The following is a 27,938-nucleotide window of genomic DNA, read 5'->3' on the forward strand; positions in this document are numbered from 1 at the left end:
TGGCTTACACTCGAGAATGCGGGCTTACCGTGAAATGTTTGTCTCTCCTTCGACCGTTCTCCTAACCCGGAAGTGTTTGGTGTTCCGTATCCGGAAGATCTAACTATGTAGGGCTATCGTTGCTAGGCAACGCTCGTCAGTGCTTTATACGCGCTGTTATTTTCACACTTCACATAGATACTCGACAGGAGAACACTGTGTTACGTATGTAAGATTGTTTTCAGATTATTTCGTTATGACTGTTTTGGAGTTCAGACAGTTAGAGGAAGTCCCAGGGTAAGACATGGTTCATTTTAACATGTATTGTGTATAGTCCCATGAAACAAACGGTAAATGTTGCGTTATTTTGTTTTTGTAGAAATATCCCCTGGAAGAAGGCATGTGATGTGCCGAAATGCATTGGGAGAGATGAAATGTTCAGTACAATAATGAAAATGAAAACATTGGTTTATGAATGAAATGACCAGTGAGAAATGAGAAATAAAATGTGAAACCTAACTACCAAAATTTGTTATGAACTTATTGAACCTCTACTTCACGAGGATTTAAAGGAGCCCGGGGGACACACCCCAAATGCATGGGGGTGCAACCACATTACTATCAACTACACTTGTAACGGAGAGTGATACCCGGGAGCACCATACAACTTCGAAGATAGACATAAAATACGTAGTGCGCCCATTCTTCCCTTTTAACTTGAGCTGTGCTCATCCGCTGGCAGTTGGGTAAATGGAACTTGGATTATGGGGGGTTAGTGGGTTAGGGCAGTCAGTCAGTATCTACTGATGTGTACATATTAGTCTAAAATAAATTACGTAGTTCATCAGAAAGCTGCAGCAATGCCAGAGAGGACCTTATCTGAAATTGGTTCCATAATCTAACGCTGCATTTTGAAGGGATACCCCTTTTCTTTCATGCTTCATGGGTTCGGAACACCAAACAAGTCTTATGTGACTTTCATACAGATATTCACTTGTGACAGCTGTAACATTGTAACTACATGTATTTTTTACCTTTGACTATGGCATTTTAATAAATTAATTACATTTCTTGTAAATGGTAGGTTAATGTTTGGAAACAGCAGTGGGTAACGTAACTTTTATCTGAAGTCTTCCAGAAACCTCCTTAGAATGTGAATTGATTGGAGATTGGTCATTAATCACCTTTTTGTCAGGCATAGTTATTTTACTGATGTGTAATTTTAAACATCACGTTCATTGAGGAAGCTTACCTTTACAAGGACCTTCAGTAACCCTGGTGTGCGGGTTTTCCTAGTCACAGGAGCTTGGCACAACACCTTTAGGTTGCAGGCAGGAGATCACCTTCTGTGGTCACTCACTTCGGGCTGGTACGGGGTTGCCCATGTGCTGCATGGTATGTAGCCTCTCTCCTAGGAGTGGACACACCGTGTAACCAGACACACAAGCTAGGGTCCAAAGAGGCTGCAGAAGCACCGCCAGTGAACCATGAGGGGTTTCAGAGGGAGCATAGTGTGTGTCCCCTGTGCTTTCACTGAGGCATCTCATAAGGAGCTGGTAGGGTCTCCCAGGCTGGGAAACCTGCCATGAAATAAAGCTGAGGTCAACCTGAAATTTCCATAACAGTATATGGCTGAAAGATCAGCATTAAAAAGGGAAAAATGAAGTGGCTAAGAAAAATTAAAATATTTCATGCACTTGAGTCAGAGATGTCCTGTCCATCTTTGTTGCAGAATCGGTGTCAAGGTAAGAGGGTGAACCTAGAGGAGGAGTGATAACGAGTTGGTATCACCCACTCTCTCTTTCCAGCTTCATCTGTGCTCCTCTCACGTCATGGCCAGTTGGGATGCGGGGTCCAGCTTTCTTTTACAGTTATGTCCCACTCATTTTCCTAGATAAAACTACCCTTATAACAAATTAGGTTGAGCAGAAATGGAGTATTGCCCAGTAGTGGAAGCCTATCCCACCTCCTTCCCAAACCATCACCTTCTTCCACAAGTAAAGATTTCGGGGGATAATCAGTGCAAAATAAGCATAACGCAACATTGCACATCGCAGTCTATCACAGAAAAACAACACTGTGTTAACAGTATATTCACAACATGACAGTACATGCGATAGGCTCACGATAACGCGTCAAATGTCCACGTTAAAACCAACGCCACGGCGAAAAAACGCGAAACACCAAAGCGAAAATAGTAGCGATGAGGCCAATCTTGATACAAACATCAGCGATAACCAGCAACAGGCCTGCAATTCCCATGCGTCATGCGGGAAAATGCTCCATTAAAGCAGAGTAAAAAAGACGGTGAGATGACAACGTATGAGCACAACACCACAGCTGTGACATAGAGCAAATAACCATTGTCCCGCATCAGATAGGCATCTCCTCAGAAACAGCCACAATGTACATTGGCATGCATTCTGTATGCAACCGGGGCCAATGCGGAAACATACAAGGGACACACTGTGAAACCGTATCTCCTCTTCACATTGCAGAGGGACAATTAACACCCCCTACACAGAGACGTGCCCTGTCCATGATCAAACTATAATGAAAGCATGGACTAATGTAGGGGCAGTGACTCCCCCTTACGTACATGTTGCCCATGTCGTGGGACTTGAGTCACAGGGTGCATCACTGCATCATGGCGGCACATATCAGAGCCCAAAAGAAGCCCTGTTGTCACTTGGAGGACACAAATGAAAGCCAAAATGGAATGAATCGGGACACATGTGAAACGCAGAGGAGTGGGATACAATACCAACTGTGACACACAGAACTGACAGTTTGAATACGTGACACACTAAACAGCCTCACTGCACCGAGGTGACACACTCACCATCCATTAACAAATTCCAAAATTGCGAGCACTACATGTCGCACCCACACCTTTCTGAGTGAAGTGCATGTACAGATGAGTGACATGCATGCAGGGAATGTGTCTTGGAATGCATTTCTTTGATGTGCCTGTGGTCATTCATCGTACTATCCCATGATTGCTAAGGACCGTCACAATGTGACGTCAACATGAGAAGAAATTGTCAATGATGGGGTTCTTACAGGCTATTCCTGCTGCAGCTGTAGTGGGGTGTGTCCACCTGCCTCATTTTCATCATCATCTTCCGGTGCATCTGTCACTCGTATCCATGTGGCATTGCTGCTTACACATATGTTGTGCAACACACAACATTTAACGATCATCTTGCACACGATGTCTGGGCTGTACAGGTGCCTTCCACCTGTGACATCTGGGCACCTGAAACGTGATTTCAACAAACCAAATGTGCGCACTGCGTTGCCCCTGCTGCATTTGTGGAGCAAATTGTACTGCCTCTGGGCCTGTGTGTTCGGGGCTCGGAGGGGTGTCATCATCCAAGAGCAGAGTGCATATCCGTTGTCACCTGTGACAGTGCAGAGAGACATGAGTCAAGACTACGTACTGCATGTGTGTTGGCAGGCTCTCTGGTTCATTGGTGTGTGATATGTGTGACTTAGTGATTCCTGTATGACATGAACTGCTTGTTGCAAATGAGCATCATCAATGTGTATTAAGTCGCCTGACTGCTGCTCCTCCCTCCCTCGAACATAGTCACTAGTGTGCGCAGAGGGGTTGCATCACTTGCACCCCTATGGCACACCATTGTCATGCCTGTCGGCGCATTTCCACAAGCCTGACTACTACACAGTGATCAGTGATGATGTGTGCTGAAGATGGCTGGCCACGTGAGTGTAGGCCCATTGTACGGACAGGGCTGACACAGATGTAGAGTACCTGCCTGGCTGAACTCGCCATGCGGTTGAGGGTAGACATTTGGTGCATGCTGCGCTAATGGCGACACACACAACAGTTGGCATGTGTGATCCTTGACCTCCCTCATGTACCCCTTCGGCCGAGCACGCACTCCGGGGGCATGCCACATAGCAACATTGTTCATTGCGGGACGGGTGGTGCAGACACTACAACAGAGACACACGCATTAGTCACTTCCTTGGCAAGGCCTAAACTTAACCACACCCAGATTTACATGTGTAAGAGCCACACCCTACACTGTACTGTTGTACGCCTGTCCACTCCGCTTATGCTCACACCGAGGTATGACACGGCTACATGCCCCAGGTCTACCCTACTGCCTGCAGTGACATGGTTGGACCCGCTGTACACAGCACAATGTAATGTGGTATGGCCTGGGGCCCTCATGCATACATTATGACTACATGGACACACTGAGTGAGTTTGTGGAACAGGCTACGGGCACGTGCGCCCGACCCCTTTTATTGTCAGGGTCACATGTCCAGTGACGCCTGTGCTGGATGGGTGTTGGGTAGGGTATGCCACCCCTCAGGGGTTGGTTGGTGCTGGCAACAACCACATCAGTGATCAGACAATCAGCAGATATGAACTCTGCCATAAAATTAGTACTCTGCCATAGTGTAATCAAGACTCGGTTCCAAATGTGTTCTACAGGCCTGTGTCGCAGAGGCTGTGATGGTCTGAGGAGACTGCCAAGGTCGGGCTTGGAGCTTGCATCGGCATGTGGTGGACCCTCCTTGACACACGCCGGTGTCGGCAGGTGAGCAGTGATGCCTGGATGCTCAGGGGCAGGCAAGACGGCTTCGGGGACCAGCGGCCCGGGGTGCAGCAAGCGCACAGGATCACAGGCAACACCACTCACGGCTTTGGCCTCGTGGTGAGGTGAGAGGCACCGCTCTGGCAGGGATGTTGGCCATTCTGTAAGAGGACCATGCTTTTTATTCACACCCCTACGCGGGTGTAGGACGGACCAGCCCACTCGGCACACGCTTTCAGGGGGGACGTATCAAGCTACATTTCTGTGATCTCCCCCACTGGCTGGGGTGACATGGTTGCGTCTACTGTCCACTAGATTCCATACAACAGTGGTGTATGTAGACATGGATATGTCTGTAGTCTGCATACTGGAGTCTGTCCAGCACATCCACGCCACACTTGTCATTGTGTACAATCTCATTCATCTGTCACTTGCCTCCTTGGCTCATGCCTGGTTCCCACCTCTCCCCACATTCTGCTATTGTGTGGCTGAGGTGCCATACCGTTGATGGCTTATGTACATGGCTGACCCAGGTTCTCACAGTAAGTTGTGCTGTTGTGTCTGGTGGGTGAGCATGCTGTTTGGCATGTTGTATGTGACTTTGTGACATGTGCATTCCCAGAGTTGTGAATTGCATGATTGTGGATTTGAGGTGTGTGGTGTGTTCATTTTGTACTTACCAATGAGCAGTGCATTTTTGCAGGTACCAGCCTAGAAGCTCTGGTCGATGATGGACTGTCGGAAGATGTAGGAATCATGCACACTGCTTGGGTAGTTGGCGACGACGTTGGTGAAGAGTCTCCGGTGGTCCACTATTGCCTGCACATTGATGGAATGCTTGTGCTTTCTGTTGCAGTAATTGTGTGCAGTGTCGGCAGGGGGCACAAGTAGGACATGTGTGCAGTCGATTGCCCCCAACACGTGCGGGAAGCCAGCTATGGCGTAGAAGCCTTGCTTGGTCTCCAGCTGTTCCTGCGCAGTGTGGGGGGGGAAGTATAGGTACTGGGGTACCACGCTGATGATGGCATCCAGGACAGGTTTGAGATACTTTGATAGGGCTGGCTGTGAGACTCCTCCCACTCTGGCAGTTGTTGGATGGAAGGTACCAGAGGCCAACAGGTGCAGCACAGCCAGCAGCTTTGTCTGAGGAGGGATGTTGGTTGTCCGCTCTGTTGGTACCATCAGCCGGTGGGCAATGATGTTCAGGATGCGGAGGATGGTTGTCCTTTTGAGCCTGTAGTGGGCAATGACATACTCTGGTGTTAAGTCTGTGAGGCTGGTGCGTTTTCTGAAGGTCCACTGTCTGTGTCTGCGCGGCCTCTGTGGTGGTCGGGAGGGAAGGGGGGTTCAGGGTGGGCCTAGGGGTGGTGGCGGTTGGTGTTGTGGCCCTGTTGGGGCTTCGAGCTGCATGATCAGGAGCTCCATGGCTTCTGTTTGTCTTCAGTTGTGGCTCAGACCTGTGCTCCCTTTTCTGGTACAGGCTGTAGTCACTGGCACCTGGAGTGCTGAGCAGGGTATCAGGCTGATGATGGCATCCAGAACAGGTCTGAGCAACTCTGTAGGTCTATTAGGACCACCGTTTAGACTCTGGCAGATGGAGGTTGGAGGTGGTCCTAGTGGTGGCGGCGTGTTGCTCCTGCGGTGATGCGACGTACGGGCCGATCTGGACTCCCTTTGGTGTGTGAGCCCTGGTGGGACGCATTTGGGCCCGGAGGATGCGTACAGTGCAAGCCACAGAGAAATGGCGTTGATAAGCTGAAGGCCACAGCTTCAAGGGCCATCTAATATCTTAGAAGAAGGGGTCCTGGCCCGGACCAGCACAGAATTAGTGGCCCTGGATGCACTGCGGCTGGCACAGGCCCCCAGCCACAGGACGGTGACTTGCAGTGTATCCTGATGGGCCATGCTACCTGAGCAGGTCCTCATCAATGTCCGAGGTGTATGTTGCGGAGGGTTGCGGGGGACGGTGGAAGGTGTCCTCCAGGGCATGATGCAGAAGGTTTGATTTTATCCGGAAGCAGCAAATTGTGGGGTGGAAAGCTCAAGCCTCGTTTTCACCACCAATTTGGTATCAGCTACACAAGGCTGAAAACTAGCTCCTAGTCCATAAACTCAGACGCCACCAATGTACGACCAGTGAGTGTCCATGAATGTCGGGGAACAGACTTATTGGCACCGGGGCTGAGAGGGGATGCAGTCTGCGATGATGCCGGCACACTGATATGAACTCCCCCATTGCTAAAGCAGGACTCTATGACCTACTGGACCGCAGTGTAGGCAGGAGGTAGCGGTCAGCACGGGCAATTAACCGAGTGTCTCTGGCATAGGTTGGTGGCCCCACCGGCCTGCGTAGTTCAGGTTCAGTGGCACCACGTGTTTGGTCACCTTTGTGACTGTGACCCGGCTTTCGTCCGGACTGGGTTGCATCTTCCTCTAACTCGTCTCCGTGCGACCACGGGTGTGGACTCGTGATTCGCGACTAGGTGCTGTATGTGAGACCTACTGGTCTGCAGGGTAGTCCTGGTCACTCATCCAAGTGTCACCGGCTGGTGTTGATCAGGGTTTGTGGCACCATGTGTTGCTGGCTGGCGTTGAACAGGGTTTGTGGCACCATGTGTCGCCGGCTGGCATTCAACAGGGTTTGTGGCACCACGTGCCTCAAGATACCCATATGGAACTATACCTCACTGATCGGGGGCTCTGGTGCTGTGGCCCCTGGCCCGGATTTGGGGTCACTGCCATTCAGGACCCAGGACACAGTTTCACATATGGGACCTACTGGGCCACCGAGGACGCCGGTGGAGTATGTTAATGAGGAAGGAATAATGTGGGCCAGCGTCGGGGGGCCAGCGATGGTCTGAGAAGCTGGCAGGCTCACGGGCCTCGGGCTTGGAGCTTACACAGGCACATGGTGGGCCCTCCTTGAAACACGCCGGTGTCAGTAGGTGATCAGTGTGGCTTGGCTTGGCTGCACAAGGGCGGGCCTGACGTGTTTGTGGACCAGCGGCCCGGGGTACGGCAGGCACAAAAGATCGTAGGCAACTCCGCTCACGAGGCAGCGTCAGCCTCGTGGTGGAGTGGGAGGCATCGCCCTGGCAGAGACATTGGACTTTCCGGAGGAGGACCACGCCCACGGCTTTTTATTCACACCCCTATGCTGGCCTCGCGTACTGCAGGCCATCCCACTCTGCTCACGCTTACGGGGGCGTAGCAGGCAACATTTCCGCAAGGATCCCCAGTGGCTGGGGTGACATCGTAGCGTCCACTGTCCACTACACTCCATACACCAGAGGTGTATGTCACCATGGATATGGGTGTGTTCTGGATACTGTGGTCTGTCCAGCACATCGCTGCCACTCTTAGCATTGTGTACTTTCCCAATCATGGTTCTACTGCATCATTCACACATGCCTGGTTGCCACTTCTCCCCACATTTGGCTATTGTGTGGCTGAAGTGCCATGCCGTTGATGGCTCATTTGCACGGCTTGCCCAGGTTACCATTGTAAGTTGTTCTGTCGTGTCTGGTGGGTGGGCATGTTGTTGTGCATGTTGGTTGTGATTTTTTGACGTGTGCATTGCCAGAGTTGTGGATTGTATCGTTGTGGAGTTGAGGTGATTGGGGTGTTAATTTGGAACTTGCCAAGGGGCTGTGCATTTCCCTTGGTGCTATCCTGGGAATGCTGGTTGCTGATGTGCTGTCAGAGGAGGAAGGGATCATGCACACTGGCTTTGTATTTGGAGACAACATTGGTGAAGGACCCACGGTGTTCTGATGTTGCCTGCACATTGATGTGTGACGTGTGCTTCCTGTTGTGGTGTTTTGTACTGTTTCACCAGGGGGCACAGGTAAGACATGTGTGCTGTGGATAGCCCCCGACATGTGTGTGCATCCGGATATGATGTATGGTCCTTGCTTGGTCTCCAGCAGTTCTTGGGCATTGTGTTGGACGTATGGGGACTGGGGTACCAGGGTGATGGTGATGTCCAGGCCAGGTGTGGGGGACTTGGGTATGGCTGGCTGTGAGACTCCTCCGACTCTGGCCATTGTTGGTTGGGGTGTGCCGGGGGTAACAGGTGCAGCACAGCCAGCAATTTGGTGTGGGGTGGGATGTTGGTTGTCCGCTGTGTTGGTGCTGTAGGCCTGTTAGGCGATGATGGTCAGGATGTGTAGGATGGTTGTCCCTTTCAGCCTGTTTTGGACAGTGAAATTGTCAGATGTTGGGTCTGTGAGGCTGGTGCGTTTCCTGTGGGGCCACTGTCTTTGTCTGTGCTGCCTCTGTGGTGGTCCGGGGGGTGTTCTGGGTGGGGGTTGGGGTCCTGGGATGGTGGCAGTGGGTGTTGTGGCCCGTTTGGGTGTTCGTGCTGCATGTTGTGTGGCTCCATGGCATCTGTTGATCTTCCGATGACGCCCTGGGCTAGGCTCCCTTTTGTGGTGCAAGCTGCCGGCTGACTTTACACCAGGTCAGAGCAGGTGTTAATTTCCTGCTGCTAACGCACCTTATTGCGTGTTTTATGTTCTTATCAACGATCTGGCTGGTCGTTTAGAATGTTAAGGTCTTGTGTTGTCGCAGCTTTTTGCACGGAAACGCCTACTCTGCATCTCATTAGCGATAGTTGCTGGGGTCCTCTGTGGCGATGTTTTTTGCTGCTGCTATCGCGGGTTAACTGGTGCTGTGAGCTGTAAAGACCAGCTTGTGAATGGGGAGGGAAATGTATCACGACTTTGGCTGCGATAAAGTGCCGTTAATTTGGAGATAACTCCTCGTGAATATACCCCTTAAACTTTGTTCAGATTTGCACCATTTTATAGCATTTTGAAAAGTTCGCCATCTTTCAGTAACACTTAGAGCATGTTCAGATTTACATAATATATCAGTGACATTTAGAGCATGCTGCACCCAAGTAGTAATCATCCTTCAATTTGATTTGCACAATCACTAGTGTAATCCTTGGTCCATGTTCAGATTTGCATAATCATACATTAATGTATCCGTGGGCACTATAAAATCACAGCTCCTTATGCTACCTGGACACTGTACATTCACAGTCCAGTGGCACTACAGACCCACAGTTTCCACACTAAGTACATTAAGATCGATAGGTCTTGGAGTTGGACAATGTAGATTTGTGTCACGTTGGCTCAGTCTCAGGACACTATAAGCCCACCAGTGACACAAACATCCACAGACCCTGCATTTAGCTGTTCACTACAGACTCTAGATCAGATTCCCAAAGCTATTTGCAGGTTTAATTGAAGTTTATTTGTGCAAATTACTTTATTAGTGAGAGGAATTCACAAAAGGGGTACTTGCACTTGTAAATCTATTTATCCATCCCTAATGTTGCAGTGGTGTAGTATTACCTATGAGTAAATTCTACTCCAGAGGTGGGAAGTGGATGTTCCAGGGTGGGCATTCACTGGAAAGTAATGGGGCATTCACTAACTGTCTTTCAACCCTTCTCACCCTAGAAATGATCAGACATTTACTGCTATAAAGGGCAGGAGTAAATCCTGTCCTAGATGTGGCAATGGTATGGGAACACCCTCACAATTACTTGCTGGATATGGGAAAGGATTTCTCCACAGGAAAAAAGTGCAATTCTGCAAATTTGGTGTCATTTCCACCTGAACAATCATACTCACTCTGCAGCTGTGCGCGTGGAAAGCCCTTCACATACACATAATTCGGAAATCTCTAAACTTCTCCAGAAGCACTACTGAAAGTCGGCGACTGTTGCAGTTTTCCACGAATACTCTTGTAAAGGATTGTGAACTCTTGATATTCGTAAATTTGCTCTCAAATGAGAGTGTAAACCTGCGGATACACATTTCTGAATATCCCACACGCCATCACGAACACACTTGTGACATCATCAGTCACCCACGAGATATATCTCGAAACCTGAAGCAGAAAATACTTGCTGCATGAATTGGAAATAATAATACTTTAATAGAGCCAAAGTAAAAAACAAAACTTTTTTTTAACAAACTTAGAAAAGTTACAATTTTTCAGTAAAAGAGAATTATAAAACCTTTTTATACTAACGAAGGAGGTTTATATACATATTGCAAGATAATTATTAGAAACAGGAGGAGTTTTGTGGAGTATATTGCAGGAAGTTCTGAAGTAGTTCACTTAACGAAGTTTTTAGCGATTGCCTGTTACCCCTCACGTGTTCAGGAACGTGTAAATGAAGGCCCGGTGTCTGAGGTCTGCGCATGCGCCGTCTTGTTTTTCTTGTGCCAGGAGACGACTACCAGAGGTACTCTAAAGGGACTCCAGGTTTGCTCAGACTGGTTATCTGGCGAGAGCATGCCTGGCACATAAGAGCCTCGAAGTGGTTGGTCACAGAGGAAAGCAGGCCTGGTATTGGGGCGAGCCCCAAGAGCTGCTTCCAAAGGACAGAAGGCCTGGTAATCTAAGGCACATTCCCGTTGCAGATTCCGATGAAAGACTCAAGGTAAAAGAGGATTTCAAATCCAAGTGCTTAATTTGAGCAGGTGGTTTCCGGTGCTCTGCACCGGCACTTAATTGTGAGCACTGGCTCATGAGAGTCTGCCAAAAGGTGGTGCTGTCTGGCTAATATATAGTTGACCGCAACAACAGTTCATTGATAATTCAATCTACATTAAAACTGACTATTGCGGGCTGCCAAAGCCCTTCTTATAGCTTTGGGAGCCTAAAATAGTCTGAGTTGTCACGCTTGTATTAATGAGATGATTAGTAGTTGTGTAGGTAGTGTCTTTGGCAGTCCTGGAAGGGGCAAAATGTGGTGCAAGCTGTGGTGGCCTCCTGACGAGAGCCCTGGCACTTATTTCTTTACAAATTAAGCACTGCGGAGATCCCTGTGATAGGGAAGCATGTGGTTGGTCAAACAGGTAGTGGGTGGAAGGAACAATACAAGAAGGTTCACATGGGAAAAAAGAAGAACTGGAAAATGGGTAAGAAATTGTATGTCTTGTATAAAATCATTGGACAGAAGTCGTCAACATTTTTTACAATGAGCTTTCATACTCAGACATGCAGGAAAGGTTTTAAAAGACCATGCAGGGGTTTCCTTTTCTTGATATCACTACCTAAAATTAAACAATTATTCTTTTATTTGAAAACGCAAAGGAAAACAGTGCATACAAGTCCTTATCCCAACTGTCACTCTGGAATGTGCCACCTCAGGCACTCTTCATTCGATTCTGAAGGTGAAGAGACAGAGGACAAGGGTCCAAGGGAGGAGAGCCGCCTGGGGCAGCCATGATGAGGAGGAAGGTGGTGCTATCATGCGGTCTAGTCTGCCGTCCTGGGTGTGGCTGGCGCACATCTCATACATGTTGCCCTCAAAGCTCAGCCGTGTGGATTCCCGCCGCAGGGAGTCCCAAACCGCCTGCACCTCCACACGACAATCCAACATGGCTGCCATGCCGCATGCATGGAACTCCTCCCAGTGACTGCAAGAGAAGAAGTGGAGAGCATTTAGCTACAATTCACTATATTCACACAAATTGATATTCTAAGCAGACATACCTGCAACCCCCACTTTGCTACTTTGGTCCCAAGAGAAGCTGACCTCCTCTCGGCTAAGCTGTTATTGTGTGCACTGTAGTTCATAATAGCAAATAGAGACAACTAGATTGTAGGTGAACCAGCCAGCCCCGTCCAACTGATGAGGCTAGCGGGCATGAATATGTGTATGGATGCGGAGAGAGTGGTATAGAAAGAGAGAGGATACCTAAGTAAATCCGTGAGGATGCGAGGCAGATGGGAGTCCATTATGGAATGACATGGGGTATAGCAGGAAGAGTGATCACTGTTCAGAGACCATCCACTGAATAAACAGGAACAATGCGTCCCGCGGGCGATATACAGGTTAGGGAACTCAATACACTGGGGAGTCAAGCTAGGGGAGCTTTCTCACGTTTGTGGAAGATCAGAGTATTCAAAATGTGTGCTAAATGGGATGATTGAAAACAATGGGGTGAACCCAAGAAATCGATAGGACCTGGGTAACTGTATATGTATAAGGAAAGTGGTCCTAGACACAGATTTCAAAAACACGGCTAGTGATGTGAGTTTTACTTTTTCACAATACACAACTAGTCAGACTGAATCTGAACATACAAACACATGGAGATGTATTATTTAATTCAACTCAAAAAAGGCAAAAAATGCAGGAAACCCAACACAACAGTATTATAGCAAATTCTACTGCAGTTTATTTACAAGTTCATAAAAAATTTCAGCAAAAAGAGAGGAAAGAAAAGGATGGTGCTCGAGTAGAGAAAAAGTGTAAGTATAGATTTACAGTGATTCAGTGCAAAAAGGGGATTATTTGTACATTGCACATATGAAGCCTACCCATTTACAATTTATATACAATATTATACAGGGGGACAGGGAAGGGCAGGTGTAGGCTTAAAAAACAACGGGGGGATCGTCGACGTTTCGCCCAATTGATCTGGAATTGCGACACCTTATCACTCTCAGTTGGTGCTTCCCCGCCCCCTGTCCCCACCTCCGTCCTGAAGAAGACCCGCAGCAGAGGTCGTGACTTTCCCGTATTGCGCCAGGGTCGAAACGTCGACGATCCCCCCGTAGTTTTTTAAGCCTACACCTGCCCTTCCCTGTCCCCCTGTATAATATTGTATATAAATTGTAAATGGGTAGGCTTCATATGTGCAATGTACAAATAATCCCCTTTTTGCACTGAATCACTGTAAATCTATACTTACACTTTTTCTCTACTCGAGCACCATCCTTTTCTTTCCTCTCTTTTTGCTGAAATTTTTTATGAACTTGTAAATAAACTGCAGTAGAATTTGCTATAATACTGTTGTGTTGGGTTTCCTGCATTTTTTGCCTTTTTTGAGTTGAATTAAATAATACATCTCCATGTGTTTGTATGTTCAGATTCAGTCTGACTAGTTGTGTATTGTGAAAAAGTAAAACTCACATCACTAGCCGTGTTTTTGAAATCTGTGTCTAGGACCACTTTCCTTATGCTAAATGGGATGGCCTTGTGTAAAAAGGATAAAGCACTATATTAAGTAGGAACCTAAATAAACACAGTTAATAATGTATGCACTACAATGTAATTTTATTTATCAGTGCCTCAAATGATATAAGTACCCCATCTACCCTACTATAAATCCCGATATATGTTGTCTTCCCTTTGATTTTTCTGGATCCCAATTATGTATTTGACCTGTAAACCTACCACAGTCCCCATGAAACTATTTCTATCATCACTGGTAATAAAATTGCAGCCACCCTCAAGTCAAGATTATAATGCGTACCCAAGGACTTCATTTTTGTATGAAGTGCGCAGATGCCACCTGCCTGGTACATGAACACAGCCTTCTTTTGCACAGTAGCCTGCTAAAGTTTAAAAGTGTGGGGTAAAGAAATTACATATTCTCAAGCTACCATGTATCCGTAATTGTCTTGACTTTAGGCAAACATGTAAATACATTGTAAGAAATAAATAAGATATTTTATGCAGCCAATAAATAATAACAATAAAGAAAATCCTTGATTTAAAAAAGACTCATGATGTTATTGTGTATTAATGTTCTTTCAACAATATGTATAATCCTTTAACAATGCATGCAGCAGTAATGCCCAGCCATCAGGCTCTCAGGGCGTTTGATGGACTATGCCCTCATCTTTATAATAATAACATGTTATTTTGTATTAACATTCTCCTACCCCCTCAACTATTCTTTTTTTTTTTTAATATGATGAAGTACTTGCAATTGTATTCTGTTAATTATATCAACTATTATGTAAGCAGAACCTTTATGCTTAATATTCATCTTTGTTTGTAGGTTGAGCCTGGGCAGTGAATGCGCTGGTCTGCGAGGCGTGCAGTATTGAGGGAGAGACTTGAAGCACGGCCCACATTTTCATTGGCTTGTGTCAATGTCCACTGTAAACTGTGGCTGTTCATTGGTCAAAAGGCTTAGTAGTCCCTCCTTAGTACCGCCTTGTCTCATATTGTAACCTTCCATGGCAACACCCCCAAGTGTGTTGTAGCTCGGCAGGTTAATTACAGCCACCGAGCACTATTTTCTCAAATAGCTTTGTTTTGCCTAATGTTGCAGGCAAGGCACGCTCTCTCCTAATGCTTTATTTTATTTTTATAGCACGAATTTGCAAGAGTTTAAGCTGATGGTATCGTAAATGACAATGCCTTATATTTATCTGTTTTAAAAACAACACCCTGGGACCGGTTTCGGGGTTCATAACCCTCGTCAGCCAGGCTATCTTAAATCCAGTGGCAAGGTACCTGTAATATCACTTTAATGTTTGGTGTTCTTACTTGATGATCTAATCTAGAATTTAGATCATGTTGTTACCCTGGTTACTGGGTTCTCCAGAGGCAGTTGCTGGTGGATCACCTGTGGCTAGGACGTTTATTATTTTGTTCTTAAAATAAAGAAGATATCTTTATTCAACTTTAACTTGGAGTCATCACCTCATTACAGTACCCACGTCTGGGCAAGACGTGGGTTCCCTTGCTCACTTTGCCACTGGATTCAAGCTAGCCTGGCTGATGACGGCTGATTAGCCAGACACCGGTCCCAGGATGCTTGTTTCTGGCTCAGGGAAGACATGGCTTGGCAGTTCGGGCTGGACTGTTCCTATGGGGCACACTGATTTGCATATGGCCATGTCTGAACTGGGGTGGCGGCCTGAGCTAAAGAATGATGGTGGATTAAACCAGATCAGTTAACTGGGGGTGAGTGCTTGCAATGTTCAACACTCCGTCCATCATCCCCTTTGGTTTTGCTTTGTTCGCCCTAAGTTGGCCGGGTATGTACAGACGTGGGTCCCTTACTCACTTTGCCACTGGATTCAAGCTAGCCTGGCTGATGACAGCTGATTAGCCAGAAACCGGTCCCAGGATGCTTGTTTACGGTCCAGGGAAGACATGGCTTGGCAGTTCGGGCTGGACTGTTCCCATGAGGCACAGGGTCAGACTGATTTGCATATGGCCACGTTTGAACTGGGGTAGCGGAGTTAGCTAAAGAATGATGATGGATTATAAACCCAGATCAGTTGACTGGGGGTGATTGCTTGCAATGTTCAACACTCCGTCCATCATCCCCTTTGGTTTTTCTTTGTACATGGGTGTTTCCATGCAACCCTGCATGGTTTTGATGCAAAACACTGTAGTGCAAAGGTACTTGTGTGGCGCTTGGCAGCAGCCTGATTGTGCACCAGAACTAGGGAGAGAGCAGGACAGTGCTTTATCTTTGTAGATATTGCTCTTTCCTGCCCTCTTCCTCTCATGCAACGTAGTGACGCAACTTTGGATGCTGCACTGTGTTGCGCAAGGGTTTTGTTAATCTGGACTGCAGTGTCTAACCACCTTGTTACTCCCACTGTAGGGAAAAATATATTACGGGTGACTTGTTAGATGTTTAGTTGACTAGTACATAATATTAAAGTAAGACATACGCACATCGTGCTTGAAATATGCAACTTTAATGGCCGAATATTTGTAATCACTAATATATACCCTTCACTATTGGCGTTATTGCTGCAACTCTGAAAATCAAAGCGCTGCACTAATGATTTTTACTATTCCATTATTTAAATGATAACAACTGTCTCCCAGTCTTTCCCCTGACTTTCCCCTCTTCTCTTCACGTGTGTCCACTTCTCTGGCTAGACAGTCACCTGTGACCCTGCTGAGTAAGAGAATTGGGACATGGCAAGATGAAAGAGATAACTATAGAGACAGACATGAAGTAAAGGGAGAAACTTTTAGAGATCATGTAGAAAGATATGTTCAGTATGGAGAGAAGTAAAGTAAATAGAGAAAGCTGAGGTAGCCAGAAGAAAAATGGGGAGTAGTCAAAAGAGGAAGATGTAGGTAGCAATAGAGAGGCAAAGCAATAGGTAAGGTTTTAGAGTGCGGTAGAGAGAGATATCAATAGGGAGAAGGAAATTTAGAGAGAGGCAGATGAGTACAGGAGTAAGGTAGAGAGAGAGGTAATGTAGAAAAAGAAGTGAGTTAGAGAGAAACAAACTCAGAAAGAAGTAGCCCTAGGCAGAAAGACTTGAGGAAAAACAGAGACGCACAGTAGACAGATAGCAAAATGAGAACTGGTATAGAAAAACGGGTCAAGTAAATAGTTGCTGGGAAGAGAGAATGGTGTAGAGAGGAGTGAAGGGTAGAAAGAGAAATGTGGGTTGGAGCAAAAAGTGAAAGCTGAGAGACATATGTGAAATAGAGGTGAGGTCTATACAGCAAGATAGTTGTGAGATAGAAAAAGAAGAATAGATGATGAGGTGTAAGTATGATCAATTATTTGCATAAGTGAGTAGGATGACTGCATAAGTGAATAGGATGTGTGCTAGTGTGTAATGTCGATGTAGGTGTATAAGTATATTTAATAGTGTTCTATTGAAATTTGTTAGCATGTATGAGTGAATCTATAGGTAAGTGTTTAGATGTGTGTGAAGATGTAGGAATCACTGAGTGGGTTTTTAGAATCTTGTATTGGTGTGTCAATGGTTTCAAATATGGTACTCCATATTTTATAATGAGTGTTGAAAGGTTATACAAGTGTATGTTAAGATGTATCAGATTGTCACCAGGATGATGTCATCAGTGATGTCATTTGAGATGTCATCAGTGATGTCATCAGTGATGTCACTGACCATGTCATGAATGATGTAATATGTGACATCATCAGCAGTGGATTGCGGGCGCGCGAGTTATAGTTAGTACAACTAACTATAACGTGGGAATTTCAATGGTTTTGTACGAGTGAAATGTCCAACTAACTATAACACCCCTAAAACCTATGTTTTTTTCAGTAATTTCTAAGGTTTTTTAAATGCTAATTCCTAACTATAACATGTCTGAAATCTATGGGTTTTTTTCAGTGAATATATATATACACACACATATATATAAGGAGAAGTGTGGCTCAGGGGTTAGAGGCGGCAGACCCGGAAGCTGAGATCGGCCCTGGACCAGGGTTCAATTCCCCGCCCCGACGGGGGTTGGGCTCAATAATTCCACGGACTCGATAATTCTTGCTCCGGTGCCTACTCGACTCACGGGTTCACACTCTGCGACTCTGGGCAATAGCTTGCTTAATCTCCACAACGGCCCCTCGCGGCGGGATGCCTGGCTTTCACCTTGTGGATACCCTGCCGGGGTATCTCACAGGGGAATACCAGGACGGGTTCCCTAAGCAAGCGCATAGATGCCTGCGATGTGGGCGATTTGCGCTATATAAATACATTTACATTTACATATACCTATATATACATACATATATATATATATATATACACATATATATATACACATATACATATATATGTATGTGTGGGTATAAGTGTGTATAGAGAGTGATAGAGAGAAAGGCATGGTCTAGAGAGAGATGAAGTAGAGTGAGGTATATTGAGAGAGAGAGAGAGAGAGAGGTGATGAAGAACATTCTGAAATAGAGAGAGCCAAGCTAGAGTGGAAGAAGGTACATTGAGGTAGAGAGAGAGAGGTTAATTGTCACCAACTGCTTAGGAGTGCAAGGGTTACGGCTGAGTAAGCGGGGTATGCATTCTAAGAGGCAGATTTAGTTTTTAACACAATGCACAGTTGTGCAAGGGCTAGAGAGTAGCGCAGAGCATTATCTATTAACCCCTTCCATGCGGGGCTGTTTCCCCCGCTGTGCTGGGGGGCGGGGGGGCGCGTATAGCGCCCCGGTGCTTATGACGAGGTCAGCTCGTCATGAGCTACGGCGCTACGGTGCTCATGACGAGCTGAGCACGTCGTGGCATACCCGTTCCAATGGAACGTTCAGCACAGCAGGGGAATCAGCCCAGCATGCGAGCGTTCCACGGAACGGGCGCGGTCATGACGAGCTCAGCTCATCATGAGCCCCGGAGCGCCGTAGCTCATGACGAGCTGACCTCGTCATGAGCACCCAAGGAGTTAAAAAAGGCCTGCTCATTATCCCCACACTGGTGTACAAACTAGCACCATGGCACTTTGGTGCGGAGGTGTTTGTGGGCTGTCTAGCATAGGAGTTATGTTGGAAGCATATCCTTCCATTAAAAAATCCTAAACCAAGACAATTTCTGAAAACTTCAATACATTGTATATATGCTGTACAATGCAGCTCACTTGCAATATGTGGAATGTTTGAAGAAATTAGAACATTTCTGCATGCAAGCACATGGTTACAAAATACGTTATTTTATTTTGTTTGTAAGCAAAGCTCTTTCTTGCTATTTTAGTAGATTAGGCTTTGCACTAAAAATTATACGTACTTGTACTAATCCACCCAAGTAGCACTGCTTTGATGTAAAGTGGTACAAAAGGGGATGATGTACGGAGCGTTTGAGCCACCCCTTTTTGTACCGCTTTTGGCCGCCATAAGTGTGGCAGGGTATGCTCAGACGTGAGTCCCTTGCTCACTTTGCCACTGGATTCAAGCAAGCCGGGCTGAATACGGCTGGAATGCCAGAAACCGGTCCTCGGAAGCTTGTTTCCGGTCCAGGGAAGACATGGCTTGGCAGTTCGGGCTGGACTGTTCCCATGAGGCACAGGGTCAGACTGATTTGCATATAGCCATGTCTGAATTGGGGTGGCAGAGTGGGCTAAAGAACGGTGATGGATCAAACCCAGATCTTTTGACTGGGTGTGAGTGTTTGATTGGTTCAGATGCTCCGTCCATCACCACCCCCTTTTGTACCGCTTTTGGCCGCCATAAGTGTGGCAGGGTATGCTCAGACGTGAGTCCCTTGCTCACTTTGCCACTGGATTCAAGCAAGCCGGGCTGAAGATAGCTGGTATGCCAGAAACCGGTCCTCGGAAGCTTGTTTCCGGTCCAGGGAAGGCATGGCTTGGCAGTTCGGGCTGGACTGTTCCCATGCGGCACAGGGTCAGACTAATTTGCATATAGCCATGTCTGAACTGGGGTGGCAGAGTGGGCTAAAGAACTGTGATGGATCAAACCCAGATCTTTTGACTGGGTGTGAGTGTTTGATTGGTTCAGATGCTCTGTCCATCACCACCCCCTTTTGTACCATTGATGTAAAGTGGAGCAAAGTGCTGTTTTTCTGACAAAAGGGCACCTTTGCTGCACAAAATACCTTTTACACTTGAATGTTCACACCCTGTGAAGAGTTTGTGTCGCTTTGCGTCACTTTGCTGTGGTGCAAACCCTTAGTAAATGTGGCCCTAAGTTTCTGATAGGCATGCTCAGCTGTCAAATTAGAACTGGAAGATGTGTTTAATGAGCCAACCTTATTAGGGCAGGAATTTTGACTGTCCCACTCACTTTTCCAGAAGGCCCTTCGGAAGGTAGGAGCCCTCTGCAATTGCCCACTTTGTCTGTTCCTTAAAAAGTCTCTGCATAGAACCAATTTATACGACAAGGTAGGCCCATTTTAGAAATACTTAATACATGAATTAATTAGCCCATGGGCCATGTCCTGTTTATAAGTCAAGCCAATACAATAATCATTTCATGTACAGACTATACCTCTTTTCCACACCATACCCATCTTAGCCCTCCTTCTGAATAGAGACAATTGTTTGTAGACCATTCCCACTGTATTATTGCTTGGAGCCCAGACCAAGTCCCGCTTATTCACTTACGCGCAGATGTTATCCAGATTCTGGGTGCTGTTGAGCTCTTCTTCGGTGTAGACACTCATTCGTGTGCTGAGTGCTAGAAGGCACTCGGAGAAACCCCGGTAAATGTGCTCACAGCGGGTGGAAGCTGCAGATGATGGCGGCTTCCCTACTGCACAGTGCAGTCCTGCTGAAGAAGAGGTGACGAGAAGATGGGATTAGAGGTTTCAAAGGGCTGACAAAATGAAAGTGATTTTGATAAGAAAAAGCCAACACTAGTTTGGTGTACCCCAGAGAGTGTCACCATTTTCCTACAGCTTGCACCTTTCTGTTTGGAATGCAGCACTCCTCCACTGTAGGTAACTCACTCACACGACAGGCTCCATGGCCCTTTGCATACCCCCTTCTCTAGTGCATGCACCACTCTTTCAGTTTGTGTGCCAGTCTCTTATTACAGGTAGAAAAACATACAATATCCCAACAGGTAACATTTTTGCAGACAATTAAGCATGTATGCAGCAAGCATTACAAGTGCAGAAATAAAGGAGACTACTATTCAATTGAGTTTAGATTGTTATTCATCTTATATTTCAACAAACATTATATAGAGTCAAGTTTATACAGTTATAGCAGCACTGTATGAGAGAAAGCATATGACAACCAGATTGCACTTGGTGCTCAAGTATATACAAGTAAAGAACGTGGCGACGCAAGTGACAAGGACAGCGTGAACGGCGCAAAGTGAACAATAGTGTAAATATTATACAGTGGGTGGCTCAAGAATGATAACAAATTGAAGTGACTGTATAGGATAATTCGTGATTTGTATTGACCCAAAGTAGAAGATTCGCCTAGTATTGCGCTGTAAAGTCGACGGCGTTTTGATCCTCATCAATTGGGATTGTCTTCAGGACGGGGTTTTCTGGTTTTCAGGGCGCTGCGGGATGAAAAGGACAGTTCAGAGGGAGGAAGGGAAATGGTAGAGGTGGGAAGGGGAGGGTGGTGGGCGCGAGGGAGGGCAGGAACAGAGCAAAAGATACTGGACTGCGTGAAACTGGCAAGATACATGGGGGAGTGGGTTGGTATGGGGGGTGTGGTTCGAGGCGATGAAAGGGCTTATCAGGGTAATTGGTGGTGCAAGCACGATGTTTGTGGGACGGGTGGGCAGTGAGCGTGCCCGGCGGGGGCGTGGGATGTGAGCGCAAGGCATTGACTGCGCTTGATGGCTGTGTGTGTGTCAAGGAAGGGGCACGGGATGTGGACGTAGGGCAAGGACTGCGTAGGATGGCAGTGAGCATGTCCAGGAGGGGCGCCGGATGTGGGCGCAAGGCATGGACAACTTGTTCCCGTCATTGGATGGTCCTTGGAATAGACACAGCCATAGAACATAGCCGCCTGGAACTAGAGATCGCAGAACTTGAAAAACTAATTTTGACAGATTCCTCACTCACGGACGCTAAAAGTCTTCTGGAAAAAATGAACACTACCATCTCTACTTTCAATACCTTTGAACTCAACAAGAAAATCACTAAGATACAGAAAGATATCAAGTATTACAAAGTTGAACAGCCCTATCATTACCTCAGTGACGAGTTCTTCAATACTCAATACATCCCACCTAGGACACGCAATTGGGGTCGCTACCGCAACAACCAAAGAATCACCTACTCAGACTTCTCTAACACCTCAATCGAGGACTCTGATTCAGGCAATTGCCCTAGTACCTCAGGATCGAGCAACAGGCCACAACCACTACTCCCTTCCGTTTTTTTAGGACGAGGCCGCGGCCAACCCCAGCCTCCAAGTCGTCCTACCAGAAACCGCCAGTACCAGACACAATTTGCAGGCGAGCGCCAAACACGCAACCGATACTATCAATGGGGTCCTCCCCAGTAAACACTACCAACACGGAGAGGCCATCTGACCAATCAATACCCATATTCAATTTGTCAGAACATATCCTGAGCCACGATGAAACTACACTTTTATCACGTGGCTTAACCTTTGTACCCACAGAACAGACTGATTACCTGGAACTTCAATTAAGTCTTCTGAAATTTTTCAGACGAATAAGACTTAAACACTTCTTCGCCGACAAACCTGACTCCACCACCCAAGCGGTTTCACTTTTTCGTCCACCTTCCACCTTCAACCCCCGTTCACATACGATGCCGCCAGAGATCCTGGCCTTCAAACGCCTGGTGATGCAAGATGTGATGAATCTCAAATCTCAATCCCATTTCATCCCATACAACCTCTCCATCGTTGAGAAAAAAGCTTTACTTTCCCTGAAAAACAACCCAGAAATCATTATCAACCCCCCATGTATCTTGCCAGTTTCACGCAGTCCAGTATCCTTGGCTCTGTTCCTGCCCTCCCCTGCGCCCACCACCCTCCCCTTCCCGCCTCTACTCTTTCCCTTCCTCCCCCTGAACTGTCCTTTTCATCCCGCAGCACCCTGAAAACCAGACAACCCCGTCCTGAAGAGGATCCCAATTGATGAGGATCAAAACGCCGTCGACTTTACAGAGCAATACTAGGCGCATCTTCTAATTTGGCTCAATACAAATCGTGAATTATCCTATACAGTAACTTCAATTTGTTACCATTCTTGAGCCACCCACTGTATAATATTTACACTATTGTTCACTTTGCGCCGTTCACGCTGTTCACCTTTTCACTTGCGTCGTCACGTTCTTTACTTGTACATATTTGAGCACCAAGTGCAATCTGATTGTCATATGATTTCTCTCATACAGTGCTGCTATAACTGTATAAACTTGACTCTATATAATTTTTGTTGAAATATAAGATGAATAACAATCTAAACTTAATTGAATAGTAGTCTCCTTAATTTCTGCACTTGTAATGCTTGCTGTATACACGCTTAATTGTCTACAAAAAAATTACTTGTTGGGATATTGTATGTTTTTCTACCTTTCTACCCCAATCCCGATGTGGTTTATGGGTCACACTCCTGTAACTTTTTACTCTACTACTCTCTTATTACAGGCACCCAACTCCCACCAAGTGGACCTCAGTCCCACACTGTGCTCCTCTTTTAGCACCACATGGATGGACTCTGGTGAACCAGAATCTATTCCATGTATTTGATAAAGTGTTTGGTAAGGAATAGGGCTGCCTGGGGCTTCTGCAATGTCCCTGCATATTCTTGTCAGTATTTCTATACATGCTAAAAGGATCGCAGCCTACCCAAGTGATTAAAAAGGCAGCAGAATGTAGTGCACATGGTTAATGGTGCGCACATTGTGCCACGTGCTGTCAAATGTGTAGTTATCCCTACAAAGAGCATGTAAAATGACTCAGCGGAGCAGATTTTTGGGCTTTCACTGATGCGTTCATGTGGGAAATGGAAGGTCCATGAGTCAGGTATATAAAACAGGTTGGATTTATTGAAACTTAGTTACAAGGTAAGTTCATTCGATGAAGATAGGTAGATTGAAGTACAGTCCCACCAGGAGCAGCCTCCCTGCTGCTCAACCTGCATCTCTCAACTGACACTCCACACACAAGCCAAGCACTCAAGCATTCTTTGGGGTCATCAGACATTCAAACACTCATCCTAGCTCAGCAGCAGGGAAGACACAGCTAGAGACGGGAATAGCATAAGTCAATTATAACAGTTCTGCTGGCTTTTGAGTGTCTTAGGAGATCCTGTAGGGCTAAGACATTTGCGGGTTATGTAGTGTATGGCTCTCGGTTGGCCTACATCATGAGCTACTTTCGGCAAGTCTGAGAGTGCCCATTATTTTTTCCACAAGTTTGGTGCTACAGGTATTTTCCTTGTGAGCTCGGCCTCTTTAGGGTTTTCACCATCTTTCTGGTTTCCAGTGTCTTAGGACTTTTAAATCCCCTGTCACACCCACAGGGGGTGCAGGGCATGGTGGATGCTTGGTGAGGCCAACTGGTGAGGCCAAACTGCGCCCTCCCACTCAGATTCATTGAGGTCCTCAAAAATAGTACTGAGGGTCACCTAGTAGAGTCCACCCAGAAGCCTTACCAGCCTCATTTTTAGGTTTCGCCTATTACCATTCGCTTGCGAATGGAATAGGCGAAAATTCATGGGCTTGATCGAATAGTGAAACCACTGCGGTTTCCACTGCGGTTTCTTTACAGTGCATGTGAGGTCACGTGACCACAAGAGCGGGTCACGTGACCACACACGCACGAGCATCTCCCTAATCCGCCTGCCCCCACCAGGCTCTCCTGCCCCCATCCGGCTTCCCTCCGCGCATCTGCCTATCACACTTCTCCCCTCGCACGCATTCCCGCCCCCCCACCAGGCTCTCCCGCCCCCATCCGGCCATTTGCTTTTTCGAGCCGAGCATGGCGGAATAGTCTTGCTTTCCCGGTTTTAGCTTGTTTTTCTTTCGTTTCTATTTTTCGATTCCCATCGTTTTCTCGTCATTCTATACCTTCCCGCCCCCCACCAGGCTCTCCCGTCCCCATCTGGCTTCCCTCCGCGCAGCCATCTGCCTGCCACACTTCTCCCCTATTCCCATTGTTTTCTTGTTTCCCCCCTCCCTTTCTCATCACGTTGCTCGTCATTCTATACCTCGTAGTTTTTTTTATATTCATAAGTGTTGTTTGCTTTTCAGCCGTCGCTCATGTGCCCCTCTCTCCCAATCTACTTTACATGTTGCTCTGTCGTCAGCGTCCTTCTCCCCCACCGCTCTACACTGCTCTTTCACCCATTGCTTCTCCTACCTACCCACGCCCTCTGTTGCTTCACCTCACCCGCACCTCACTGCTCGACTCTTCGCCCCCGCTCTCTGGTGTTCCTCGTGCACTCCTACCTGCTCCCTCCATGTGACTTCCGCCACAAACCCTGGCCCTCTGCGTTACTTCTCACAACCTGCGCCTTCAGCATTGCTTCTGCCCACACCGACCCTCCGTCTTTCTCTGCTATCAGCAGTTTAAAAAAAAAAATTGGTACCTTTCCAGTTCCGTAAATTAAAAATAACTGCTCTTTCATCTATCGTATCAATCTAGACTGGCATGTCTTTTTGCAATTACAGATGAGAATGTGCTCCATTTAGTTAATGTATAAATTTCATGAGTAACGTATATATACACCAGTAGCGGCTCTTTTAATACATCTCGTATGCCGATAACCCAGCTGTAGACTACCATAGACTCATTTCGAGCATATCGGTAGGGTTTAATCTTTAGATACCGGCGAATTCACGAGAGTCATGTGGCATGCACGAAGGCCCCATAAGATTAACCTATCTATTTCAATGAGTTTGGTTCCACAACACCCACCTTAGGCTTTACCGTATGGCAGATGCACCACACTGTTCTTTGTCTCTAATATAATACACATTGATTTGTCAGTATGCCATGTATATTCGTTATAATTCTGTTTCAAATCTAATCAAAGTGACTGATCTGGTCCTGTATTTTCCTTTTTCAGACCCCTGAAGAAGGGTCGTTCTTTGTGACCCGAAATGCATTGGGTGTTGTAGTAAACATATTATAAGAAGAATCATGTTACAAATGAATAACGGATTTCATTTAATCATGAAAGGATGAATTCGAAATAAATAAATAAAGCAAATTAACTTGCACCGAGAACGTTTGAATTCACTTCATTGAACCCCAAGTTAAAGATGTGAAGACACAATTTTGTTTTAAGTAAAGTGTGCGCACGTCTTGGTGATTGGAGTCCCCTATCACATTCAAGTCTGTAACATAAGGGCACTGTCAGACACAGTGTAACAGACTTTGCAGCACAACAGGAACTTGGTGCAACGGTAAAATGTGAAAATCACTAATCATTGGGATAACCAGAGTGCACAGGGATACCAAATTACTACTACCCAACTCATTTTTACCATTCTTCCCAAAAATGTGTGTCATTTTGTGTGCATGGGATTGTGCAGGAGCAGGTCTACTGGTGGTAAATCTTGGCATATTGTGTATATAATGACATGGTGTCCACCATTGGTACTGGTGGCACTGGCATGATGCCAGTACCACTTGGAATAGGGTGAACATCAATGCCCTAAACCCACTCTTGTCCCAAGATGGTAGATACCTGCCTACTCTGGCTGTCCTTAGCATGAGGACTACCACCCCGGAATGTTGCTGGCACTAGCAAAATAGTGGCAATTCTTGGCATATACTGGGCATCCATGGAACGAGATGGTGCTAAATATCCTCGCAATGGTGACAATTACAAATTTATAGTTGTGTACCTAATGTTTAGTTGAAACGTCACGGCAAATTAGTTATTTTTTTTACAATGTGTACTCATATGAAAGAATGCATATGTTTAACAAGCACTGGCGTTGCCAATAGGTTTCGCATTTTGAAAGTTGGAGCTATTGGTTTTGTAAATGACATTTTATATTTATATATCGTTATTGGCAAGGTCAATAACAATATATAAATATAAAATGTCATTTACAAAACCAATAGCTCCAACTTTCCAAATGCGAAACCTATTGGCAACGCCAGTGCTTGTTAATAGGTGAGTTCCACCTTATTTGACAAGGGTGTGCATAATCCCCTCCAGGGTATATTCTGGCAGGGAGATGTTCCCCCCCCTCTCCAAATGGTTTTGAAGGCCACGTAACCCAAACCTTATGAGGACCTCTCATATCATCTCCTCGCCACCATCAGATCTTGGCAGGTCTTTGGCATCTGCCCAGGTGCAGCGAGGACTCCGCTTAGACTAGAGGGATGTAGCACTGCAAGGATTCCAACATACCAACATTAGAGCTGGGAGCAGCATCCACAGTTCTGTCTGTCTGACTCTTGACTTAAAAGGTGTTCAACACCTTGGGGTGGGAATTACTTTTCAATGTGCTGACCAGATTCTGCTTCAGACAGCACACTATACGACTGATCAGATGGCTGGGCATAGACCGTATCACTAGGGTTCAACTGGGTAAATTAATCTAAGCCTCCATTGCATCTGGCACGTTGACTAGAAAAGGGTGCCCCTTCTGCCCTCTACTCTCACAGCTTGCCGTAGAGCCATTCGACTACGATGAGGAGAAGGGTGTGGGCACCCCCGATTGGCTGGACTTATGCTCTGTGCATACATGCCGATAACATTCTGATTGTCAGAGACTTCCAACCCCTCGAATGCGACAGATATCTTTAAAGGTTACAAAATACTCAACAAGGTCCGCCTCAGCGGAAGGGGACGAGGGGTAGCCATAGTATATAGGGAAAATAACTCACCGATGATTCCTATTGAAGACTTAGATGGAGTGGAAGCGCTGGGCTTCGGTCTCTCTCTGTCTCCTCATCAATCCATAGCAGGAGTATTAATCTACAGACCCCAGGGCCCTGCAATGGCCCTTTCTTAACTTCTTGGGCAATGTTCTAGCACCAGGCCCTAACATACGCACACTTCATGGTACTGGGAGATCTTAATCTACGTATGGATCCAACAGAAGATAACAACGTGATTGCACTGTTAGACACAATGGTATCGCTTGAACTTACACAACATGCACCAACCAGGCCATGTGCTGGACCAACTCTTCTCTAAAGTCAATCTGCAGACCTGTGAACCCGTCCCTAAAGTCGCGAAGGCTCACTATCTGATCACGCTCAGCTGGCCCGTCTCACTAAAAGCACAAGATTTGACAGCCAGAGCTCCCTATGTGTCAACAACGTTCCAGAGAGTCCAGCTATTGGAATTCACTCATTCTCTGGAAGAGAGCCCCCCCTTTCTCTCAGGAAGATGCTAGATTGCTGGATCAGAAATACGACCAATAAGTTGACACCCGTCTCTCGACGAGCACCTTGCA

General features: G+C 46.5%; 1 protein-coding gene across 3 annotated transcripts in view; it reads right to left on the minus strand.

Annotated features, from left to right (window-relative positions):
- LOC147716760 (neuritin-like) overlaps window positions 1-27,938 on the minus strand; it is a 49,677-nt gene that overhangs the window by 4,392 nt on the left and 17,347 nt on the right. Inside the window, exons 2-3 of one of the 3 annotated variants that reach the window (XM_086923711.1) lie at window positions 20,173-20,335; window positions 10,483-11,995 (exon numbers count right to left, since the gene is read on the minus strand). In XM_086923711.1, coding sequence (XP_086779837.1) covers window positions 11,734-11,995; window positions 20,173-20,335 — 425 coding nt within the window. In that variant the 3' untranslated portion in view covers window positions 10,483-11,733. Of the gene's footprint in view, window positions 1-10,482; window positions 11,996-20,172; window positions 20,339-27,938 lie in introns of those variants that run through there. The other 2 variants (XM_086923710.1, XM_086923709.1) reach the window with 2 other exon arrangements.

Source organism: Lissotriton vulgaris, chromosome 5 (assembly GCF_964263255.1).
Source record: "Lissotriton vulgaris chromosome 5, aLisVul1.2, whole genome shotgun sequence".
Taxonomy (NCBI): Eukaryota; Metazoa; Chordata; class Amphibia; order Caudata; family Salamandridae; genus Lissotriton; species Lissotriton vulgaris.